The sequence below is a fragment of the Aspergillus tanneri genome (genome assembly GCF_003426965.1).
Source record: "Aspergillus tanneri strain NIH1004 chromosome Unknown AapTan_8_pilon_pilon_pilon, whole genome shotgun sequence".
NCBI lineage: Eukaryota > Fungi > Ascomycota > Eurotiomycetes > Eurotiales > Aspergillaceae > Aspergillus > Aspergillus tanneri.
In genome coordinates, this window is record NW_022984635.1 from 2,943,039 (window position 1) to 2,954,406 (window position 11,368).

Consider the following 11,368-nt stretch of genomic DNA (forward strand, 5'->3'; position numbering starts at 1 on the left):
GGAATGGAATAGAACAGAACGGAAAACAACTAATACCGAACAGAATGGAAGGAGAATATAACCCACCAAGTGGGAGTACAGAACTACCAACATGGGCCGAACCCTATTTCGTCAAATGATAGAACAACAGCAGATAGCTCTTGGTCTGCAACGGGATCACTTCCAGGGGCAAATCCAGACATTACGCGCGGAGCTCCAAGCAGCACTCCAAATGACTCCAACCCCGGCAACTTCGAACACCACACCGAGCGCAGCACCCGTACCTACCCCCTACCTCCTATACAACAGCGCCCTCGCCCGAAGCTAGCCGACCCCGAACGGTTCGACGGGACAGACCTTACGCTTTTCCCACAGTTTTAAGCCAACTGAAAGCGAAGTTACTGATAGACGAGGCCTCTCTTGGAGGAGAGTTGGAACAAATATGGTACGGCTATAGCCGCCTGGGAGGCAAGGCAGCAGCAAGGATCCATGCATGGATCGCAGCCAATGAGTCCTCTCCAAGCTTCACGCTCCAAGGATTTTACAGCCAGCTGGAAAGCGCCTTTAGTGACCCAACCCGTCAAGAGAAGGCCCTAGTACGCCTAAATACTCTACGCCAAGGAAACCGCTCTGTACTAGAGTTGGTCGCAGAACTCAATGGGTTACTCCTCGAAGCGGGTGGCAGCGGTTGGGAAGATAGAGTTAAAAAGGGTATTTGAAGAGCGCGTTAAACCGAACGATTGAGAACCGATTAATAAATATCGAGGAAAAAGAGACTTATGATGGATTTTGCCAACAAGTGCAGGAGATCTCTCATCGCCTTGAGAATTTTAAGCGGAAAGAGAAGGGACCATGGGCACCACCATATTACAAAAACTCCGGTGAAGCTGTTATCCCTTCTAGTGATACTATGGACTGGGAACCAGCAGTGAAAACTGCCAGCTCCCGACGTGCCAAATGGGTAACTCAGGAGGAGATTAACCGACGATGGAGTGAAAGGCTGTGCGTACGTTGCGGAGCCCCAGGCCATATAGTTAAAGACTGTCCCTTCCAACCTCCCAGGAGGCCCCAACCACCTCCGCCTAGGATCCCCATAGTCGCTAATATCACCGGTGCGGTGCTGGAGGACGAGGACAACCTGGAAGACAAAGACAAAGCGGGAAAAGTGTAGCTCCTGTTTTAAGTCGCGAACAGGAGCGGATAGAGGCGAAAGAAGAATGGGAAAACTTTAAGGAAAATATGGAAGGTCCACCCTTTATAATTACAGCCCTGGTTAACAAGGAATACAATGCAAATGCTTTAGTTGATACAGGCTGTGACCCTTATGGGATGATCTCTTCCAAGTTTGCCCAAAAAGCTGTCTCCAGCGCATTACCATCCCGCCACGGTTTATTAAAGGAATTGGGGGTGCTAGAGAGTATGTCACCGAGGTAGCCTACATGTCATTAGATATTGGAGGTCACTACCAACGAAGGATATTCCTCTACGTGGCCCCGACTGATATAGGCCACGATATTATACTAGGACTCCCATGGCTAATCTCTCAAAGAGCCAATATATCCACTGATAGATTAAAGTTAATCTTCCAAGACACTGGAACTGAAGTCAGCAGCGAATACCACCAGACCGGAATCCCTAAAATTGCTCCCATTAACGCCAACTCCTTTAATATGTGGGCTAGGAAAAGAAGAAAGAACAAGGAGATACGAGTTTTTGCCGCAAGCCTAAAAGATATTGAGAAAGCACTTACAGTAAAGAAATACACGGACCCTAAAGACAAACTACCAGCTCATTACCACCAATTTCTCCCGGTATTCAGCCGCGAAGAAGCCGACAAACTCCCACCGCTCCGTGGAGCTGGAGTCGACCATAAAATTGAGCTGGAAAAAGACGAAAACGGAAATACTCGTGAACCCCACATGGACCGCTGTACAACATGTCTCGCGATGAATTACTAGTCCTCAGGAAGACCCTTTTAGAATTATTGGACAAACAGTTTATACGAGTCAGCAATTCGCCCGCTGCAGCCCCGGTTCTCTTAGTAAAGAAACCAGGAGGAGGACTACGTTTTTGTTGTGATTATCGAGGCTTAAATGCAATCACAAAAAGGACCGATATCCACTTCCTTTAATTAATGAGACACTGGAAAGGATTGGGAAGGCATGCTGGTTTACCAAGCTTGATGTTATTGCTGCATTTCATAAAATCCGGATCTCGCCAGGAGACGAATGGATGACAGCCTTCCGGACTAGATTTGGCCTTTACGAATGGCTAGTAACACCTTTCGGCTTGGCGAACGCTCCAAGCACATTTCAGCGGTATATTAATTGGATCCTGCGTGACTTTCTAGACGAGTTCGCTTCGGCATACTTAGACGATATATTAATTTTCTCATCAGGGTCACTTGCTGAGCACCGAAGCCATGTTAACAAGGTATTGGAACGACTACAAAGGGCCGGATTACAATTGGATATTGACAAGTGCGAGTTTGAAGTCAAAAGCACCAAGTATTTGGGATTTATTATTGAAGCGGGTAAAGGCGTACGCATGGACCCTGCAAAGGTTAAAGCAATACTGGAATGGGCTGTCCCCACGACTGTTAAGGGTGTACGATCATTTTTAGGATTCGCAAACTTTTATCGCCGCTTTATAAGGAATTATGCGGATATCGCTGCGCCGTTAAATCAGTTAACGCAGAAAGGACACGAGTTCAAATGGACCGAATCATGCGAGAAGGCCTTCCAGCAACTGAAGACAATGTTTACCACTGCCCCGATTCTTATACAGTTTAGCCCCGAGAGGGAGACTGTTGTTGAAGCAGATTCCTCAATGTGGGCTACAGGGGAACATTATCACAGTACGACGATAACGGACTATTAAGGCCTTGCGCCTATTTCTCTAAGAAAAACAGTCCGGCGGAATGCAATTATGAGATTCATGACAAGGAATTACTGGCTATTATCAACGCTTTAAGGGAATGGGAAGCAGAATTATGCAGTATCGAAGGTTTTCGTATACTAACAGACCATAAAACCTAAAATACTTCACAACACTACGACGGTTAAATGAACGACAAATGCGATGGGCTGCGTTGTTAAGCAGGTATAACTTTACACTGGACTACCGGCCGGGGAACTTGCAGGACGCCCTGATGCACTTTCCCGCAGAGAACAAGACCTCCCACAAGATGATTCAGACGAGCGGCTACAGAACCGTTATCGGTGTCTCTTAGACCCATCTAGATTTCAGAGGAAACCAAGTCTTACCCCTGCAACTGCCAGGATTAGTACAATAACTACTAAATCCACCGAACAGTTAATACCTGGAGAAGACCTTTTTAACCTTCCGATAGGTGAACACTGGTCAAGCGCAGAACAACAGGATGTTAAATATGGCGCTATTCGAGCTGCTGTATATGAGGGTGCGGTCCGTTTTCCAAAGGAACTCGGCCTAAAACCGGTATCTCTGACTGCAGTATATCACCCGAGGGCTATTTGCTATACCGAGACCGCCGCTGGGTCCCTGACATCGAATCCCTTCGGACCAGGATTATGCAGGAAACACACGATTCGGTGATCACCGGACACCCAGGCCGCAATACAATGTACGCGATCCTTGCTAGGCAGTTTTACTGGCCTAATATTGCCGCCGATGTCCGCCGCTTTGTGGAAAATTGCGACAAATGCAATGCCAATAAAATATGGAGAGATCGCCGCCATGGAGTACTAAAACCCTTGCCGATACCCGACAGAAAATGGAGAGAAATAGCTATTGATTTTATTGAGAAGCTGCCTGAGTCTAATGGCTGCCAGAATCTTATGGTTATTGTTGATCGCCTAGGGAAAGGTGTTATATTAATACCCTGCGAGCAGATAGATACGCCCACTGTTACTACTAAACTTATCCAACACTTTATTGGATACCATGGTATTCCAAGCGCTATTACGTCTGACCGCGGTGCCCAATTTGTCAGCGATATGTGGGAAAACTTTTGCAAACAACTAGGAATTCGACGACGTCTATCTACTGCTTACCACCCGGAGACCGATGGACAGACTGAACGCATGAATGCGACAATTGAAGCCTATCTCAGGTCCTTTTGTGACCGTACACAAACTAATTGGGCCTCCCTGTCCCCATAGCTCAACTCGCAGTTAACGGGAGAAACGCTACAGCCACTGGAATTAGCCCTTTCTTCTTAGACCATGGGTACGACATGGAGACAAACGAGTGGATAATACACAGGATACAAATCTAGTGCCCACAGAAACCCAACGGACCAAAGCTCAACAAGGACATGATATTGTGACTAAATTAGCTCACGCACTGGATATTGCTAAGGCCGAGCTCGCCGCTGCGCAGCAAAAAATATGAAGCTTATACTAATCGCCACCGTACATCCGCACCGGCTTACCGTGTGGGTGATAAAGTATGGCTTGACCTACGTAATATACGCACGGAACGACCAAGCAAGAAACTAGATATCCGAAATGCCAAGTATACAATTATTGAGAAAGTAGGCTCACACGCCTATCGGCTTAACACTCCTCCCGGAATTCATAATGTTTTCCATGTCATGTTACTACGACCTGCCAATTCTAACCCTTTCCCGAGCCAGCAAAATGACGACTACCAGCCCCCTCCCCAGCTAGTCGACGGTGAAGAAGAATATCTGGTACAGGAAATCCTAGACGAACGGTTTGCACGTGTAGGACGAGGTTTTCGCCATGAGTTCCTAGTTAAATACACCGGTTACCAGCAACCTGAATGGAATCACGCTGATGCAATGGAGGACACCGAAGCACTTGACCGCTGGCGAAAGGATCACCCCCAACCGCCACAGAAGCCGAAGAAGAAGAAGCCAAAAAGAAACCGAAAAGGAAAGCCAAATATTAGGGCCCTACGCCCCTAACATACGTCCAGCTCGGAAGTGCGTCACATGGGCAGACGGTGTCCCCACAGAAGTTGATCCATGGCGGAGCCATGGATCCAATTCCCCCCACGCTTCGCACTCCAGTCAATGGGAACACTATTGTTGGATGAGCGGCCCAACACCAAAAGCCAAAGAACCGGTAGGGAGGGGTAGTGTAAAGGGCTAGAGCCCGTTTGACCTCTCGGGCCAATGTCCCTACTGTCCCCGTTGTCCCTATTGTCCCTACTGTCCCCGTTGTCCCTATTGTCCCTATTGTCCCCCGTTGTCCCTATTGTCCCTATTGTCCCTATTGTCCCTATTGTCCCTACTGTCCCTACTGTCCCTACTGTCCCTACTGTCCCTACTGTCCCTACTGTCCCTACTGACCCTTTTGGCCCATTGGCCCTCGATCGATGTCACGTGACTCCCCACCTTGTTTGTTTACCGCTTGTTTCCTCTTCCTTTCTTCCTTTCTTCCTTTCTTCCCTTCTTCAACGATTCCTTCTTGTACATAACCTATCTTGTAGGTTCTATGGGTTCAGCCCTTGACACTATTATCCGAATTCCATGCATTGCCCATGTTATTCAGCTTAGTTTAAACTAGTTGCTTGGAAAGATAAAAGTGAACCCAGCTAATAATACTATGGAAAAAAATAGTCTGATATATATACTAACTCTCTCCAGAAAAAAGGTAATTCAAAGAGATTGTAAATATATTAAATAAGGTAAAATATATTATTATATTATACTTTTATCTTTACTAATAGATTTAAAGATTTAAAGTCTTGCAATTTTTATTAATGCAAGCCCATAGTGTAAAGAGGTATTCCTAAGTCTTTAGACTAAAGATCCAAAGCTTGTTCCTTACCAGGATGTCCACACTTGCTAGAATTTTATATTTTTAATACTTCGCCGTGCCAAGTAACTACAGTCTATATTTAACAAATACTGTATAATACATTAATATCTCCAGTTTAAGCTTAACAAGGAAGAATGGCGCCAAATTAAGTATCTGCTTTAAATTATTTAATCCTTTTTTAAATACACTACTGCTTTTTTTTTATAACAAAGAAAGTTACTATTTATCTTATTTTTAGTATTTATAATAATCTCTTTAACCACCTTAAAAGTTAATTCGCCAACTTTAATATAAAAAGGTTTTATAAAAAAGACAATACTTTATGTACTAGAAGCAGTAAAAGACAAGCTCTCTAGTTATTACAAAGAGACTAATAAAATATATAGTAATATCTTTACAATTAGCACTATTATTACTCCTTTAAACAAGCTTTAATTCTTTTTTCCACAAAGGAATGGGAGGGTGGGTGGCGTAAAAATATTATAAAAGTTTTGCAAACTACCTTAAGTAATATACTAAGCAGCTTTCTTCTTTACTAACACCACCTAATCCCCAGTCACTATCTAGAAACCTCTCTTGGATTAAAATACTAGTTTTAAGTAGGGCTTCACAGCAGGGAATTAGGTCTAGCTATTCTAGATTAAATATAAACAATGATAAGCTTATAAATTATCTTAAAAGTGGTTAGTACTGGTTAATAGCTATATAAGATTTACTGCTAATATTAATAATAGGTATAGTTAATACATCTCCGAGAGCCTTCTAGAAAAAGCATAAACGTGAATTCCTAGTATTATTTAGTCTTGCTCGGGATATTCTTGCTATCCTAGCTAGTGGTGCTGGTGTTAAGCGCTTTTTTTAACTTAGCTTGTGATATCTACCACTACTGCCGCGGTCACCTCAAATCTAGTATAATCAAAGACTTGATAATATGGATGTGTACATTAAAGTTTAAGCTTAAATAAAAGCAGTTAAATCTAATAAAAGAGTATCTCTTAGCTAGTAAGGTCGCTGCTATAGAGGAGGAAAAAGCCCCTTTACAGCTACAAACTAATTTTCAGCCGGTTAGTAATGATAAGGAGGAGGATGATTCTAATAATATTTAGACTAAAACTTAAGGCCCTCCAAGTAAGCGGCAATGTACGGCTGCTAGGGAAGGGGCTAAAAAAAAAAAACAGCTAGTAAAGCAGTCTTATAAATTAGATAATAAGACTAAACACCTATTGCCCGAGAATAACACACTGGCACGGGGTTCTAAGAGGGTTTGTAAGGCTCCAAAAGGGTTTAAGGATTATAAAATTAGTAAACCATAGTTATATAGCTTAATAAAAACTTCTAAGAAATATCTCCTGCTTTGTCCCATGGTTTATATCTAATATCCACAAGGCGACTTCCATATATATTAAAATAATAAATTACAGACAAAACATGTATAAATTATATAGTTATAGAATTAGCCATGTTTGCATTGTTTGCCTATTTATAAAGAATCTAAATCCAAACTGCGGATACTATTTACTATCCATATCGTATTGTTGCAGATATGTGGATAACAAATTATGTCCAAATCCGCGGATATGCGGATTTGGATATGCGGATTTGGATATGTCGCGGATGTTGCCCCAGCCTACATGGGCCCATACTTCGCAGTGCGATGGGGCAGTTGTTTAAAGTTGTTTCTGGCTTAGAGTAGCTGCATTGCAAGCAGTATTTAAAGCCTGGAGCTGGCACACAGCGCTGTGTAGTTGTTTGCGGATTAAGAAGTGCAGTCTCTGCAGACTGTTTTAGACCTCGCGGCATCCCCTCTAACAAGGCTATACGTACAATTTGTACATGGCTAATCGCAACATGTAAACATTTCCACGCGTATGCAGGAACCAGGGTCTGCTCAGGGCCCATTCGGGCCGTAATTAACCCGGAAGCATGCGCGTAGGTCCTAACACGGGTGTAAAATGCATACTGTCTGCGGTGGGGCACCTGTAAAATCGTATAGTATAGTAAATAGTAAATAGTATGTAGAATGGTCAAGTGGTTTTATCTCTACTAGCGCAGAGACAACCAAACCATCACAAATAGTAGAAATAAGGTTCTATACTTTTACTGGTAACAGTTTCTTTGAATACTGGTAGTTCTAGGATGGTTAAAATATTAGATTAAATCTCTCTTTAAAGAGTTTTAATGCTGTATTAAAATCTTATCATAATAGTTATAGACTACCCAACTGGTATTAGCTTAAGGCGGAGAGTTCCTAATCATTTTAGGTTAGTCTGTACAGTTGGCCACAACCTGTTACAAGTAACAACCGTTCACAACCGCTGATCACCTAGGAATGCCAGCTCTCTTGGGCATGTAAGTAGATGTAGCGATTTTATGACCGGCCTTTCATTGGAGGATTCCAATTTTCTGCTTCTGGACTCCGGATCAGTGCGCTCGACGACTGCTTTACTCAATTACTTGACTTACCAAAGCGATTGGTGATATGCAAACCCCTAGGCAATCCAACGTCATCTTTTGAAGGGTGCGGTTGATATATATCTTTCGCAGGGCAGAGGTTGATCACGTGTCATTTCAAAAGCGGCTCTTGTCATTCAGACCAATAGCTGGATCATGGTGGACCAGACGCTTGAGGGTCGCTCTACGATGCAAAATAAGCTTTAATAGCATCTTCATGCGATATATGTGGTTGTGCGCCACTATAAAGAGCTCCTCGAGGCTCCTAAAAGAGGCCAGGAACTGCCCTAACGGATGTTCATCGTGCGGCTCGAAATCCTGTGGCTCGTTAAGAACAATTTCGAAAGAACATAGCCTAAGAGAATTCCGAGAAAGAACCAAGCGCTCATTGAGAGCCATTCCCTTGTCAATCCCCGTTATTACTACATAGCAAAAGAACGCCCATCTGCCCGTACTAGCTCTTAGCGAGCGGCTCAGTTGTCCCATTTATTTTCCTGGGTGGGTCATTATTGGGATTTGCTGTGATTGCTCGGCTTACTTTGGGCACGTTTTTGCGGAAACGGACTCGACGGCCCGATCCCCAGAGTGGGGCACCCTTTTCATTAGCCCAACCATGTCATCTCTCTAAGCGCCCGGATCATGTTTGTAACTTGGTCCGAACGTACGTGTTACATCTCTTAACTAATTCATGTCTGCGGAAGAAAATTCTTTCAATATAGACACAGCGCGCCAAGCTCGTCGGGCCGCAGGCAAATCACGAAGCAAATTAATCTAGCAAAACTCGAATGATGGATCTTCACGAAGCTGCATGGCAAGGCAGCATCGTCGACATAGAGTCCGCGGTTGAGGAAGGGTGCGACGTCAATGCTCGTGACAAAAACGAGAAGACCCCTCTCTGGCTCACCGTACAGAGAGGCCATTCAGATGCATGCAGAATTCTGATTGCTCGAGGAGCTCGCGTGGAAGGGCAAAGTCCTAGCATTCTCGAACTCGCAGTCCAAGAAGGACATACCAGGATTGTCGAACTGCTGTGGCCACACTGCAAAGTGAAAAGACAACATCGTTGTTTAGAGACTGCTATCTCACTAGGCTTTCATGAAATCGCAGATTTCTTCGTCGAAACTCGAGCATTCGAATATCAGCATTCCCAGGCCAGTGATCTTGAAATGCTCAAAAAAGACGGATTCCCCAGGCGGGGTATCGCAGCTTTTCAGCAATGGGAGAGATTTATTTTTGTTAGACGCTCGGAGAAGCTCCATTTGCATCGTATTTTTTTCGACTACGCCCTTCTTCTTGCGTCGAAGGCCGATCGCAACGCTGGGCTTCGACTAGTGAATTTATTGCTTGAGGGCGACAAACCTTTGGCCGACGCGAATTGCATAATCAAAATCGACGAGGAGGTTGAGACACCCTTAACTGGTGCGGCTGAGAAAGGCAACTTGGAAATATTGGCTAGTTTGATTCAGCGTCCTGATACAAGGTTGACAATTTGTGGCAAGTATAGCTGGCCCGCTTTTCTCCATCTGCTGGCAAACTCCGACTCCATCGCCTCTGAAAAAGGCCGGGCTATAGCACACATGTTGTCCAAGGAAACTCTTCCCGATTTATTATTGAATGATGTAGGCCGTCTGGAAACTGTATTCCAAAACGTCCTTCGGCTCGGGGACGATGTTCTTGTGAAGCAAGTGATTAACCTTGTACTCGGCGCTGCAGGAACTTCCATTCTGCCGCTGCTGATCAGAGCGAATGAGACCCAAGGTCTGAGGTGGATCTTGAATAGTGACATAGCGCACGCATCCAAGCCTCCGCCAATTCTGTGGGTGTTGCTTTGTGACTTCTTCCAACGTAACCCCAGCTCGGAGGCTCTGAAGCTCTTTATTCGAGTGGCAGAATTCATGATAGAAAAGGCGATATGGGACCGAATGATACTGGCGTGCCTCAATTCATGCAACTTTTGTTTCGTCAAGCAATTCTTCTACCCTCTCAACGAGGTCCCACCGAGGGAAGTGGCAGAAGAAACATTGGCGGGACTTTCTCAGGCGTCTATGGATCAATCCCTCGTAATGGAATGGGCTGATAAAGGCTTTGCTAACGCAGCACTGTGGAGCGCCGTTCAATCCGGGATAAGGAAGAACCCAGCATTTGAAAGTCTCCTCTCATGCTCTTTTATTGATCTAGACGAGCCATTTCCGCGCAGACAGAGCTCATACACAGGAGAAGCTCATAAATTTTCACCTCAGTTATGCGGCATCTCAACTGGCGAAAAAAGGAAATTTCAGTTTAGACCTGCAGAAGACTTTTCTAATTTGACTGTGGCCCCCGGTACGCCGGCAAGCCATGCCCTCCAAGACTATCAAATGCAACTCATCTTGCTGGAGCAACAGAACAAGAGGCGATTAATGATGGCCCGAAAGGAACAAGAAGAAACGACTGTAGGGAAAAGCCCTCTGGCCTGGGCCGCGGCAAACCGAAAAACTCAGCTTGTGGAACTTCTTCTACGCACTTCGCGCGTCAATGTCAATTCACAAGACGCCCAAAAACGAACTCCTCTCATACACGCCATTGCCGTCAATGATCGGCAAACTGTGGAAAGGTTATTGAAAATTGAAGACATAGATCTAAATTTGCCGGACGTTGTCGGTAGAACAGCTGTTTTTCACGCCGCACAGAGGGGAGACTTGCATATCCTACAAATGCTCACCGAGACTCAAAGGGTGGACCTTTCCATTCGTGATTGCAACGGCGAAAGTGTCTTTGATTTTGCAAAAAGTAGCGGGAGACAAGATGTTCTAGCTGTACTTGCTTCTTGACTGGATTAAGGTTTGCATGGGTGCAATGAGTCTAGATCCCCAAATATCGGGATACAAGCCTCAATGCCAACTATTGGTTGTCAACCCCCGTATAAGAACAGGATATTGTCAAGAAAACATACAATTAATGCCATAGTTTGTTATATTGGGAATTGATTGTTCTACAAAATTCTCCACAAAGTGTTAGCGAGGAAAAGGTTTTCTTTCCCAGTCAAATTCCCTACTTGAGTCATCGTCGCTTAGGCCCTCGGCTTGTAAGCTATTTTTTGACCGTATTTGTGTATTAGAGCAACAATCTGCGACTATTTTGCAGGCCAAAGTTATTACGGAGCTGTGTAGTGGCGTCTACCTCGAAGA

The 11,368-nt window shown here is 44.5% G+C and overlaps 1 protein-coding gene across 1 annotated transcript; it reads left to right on the plus strand.

Moving 5' to 3' along the window:
• Window positions 1-8,989: 8,989 nt before the first annotated feature.
• Window positions 8,990-11,011, plus strand: ATNIH1004_011556 (ankyrin repeat domain-containing protein; the record flags this gene model as incomplete). Its single annotated transcript, XM_033576118.1, has 1 exon — window positions 8,990-11,011. One exon carries the CDS (start codon window positions 8,990-8,992, stop codon window positions 11,009-11,011), a length of 2,022 nt encoding a protein of 673 aa, XP_033421973.1.
• Window positions 11,012-11,368: the final 357 nt, after the last annotated feature.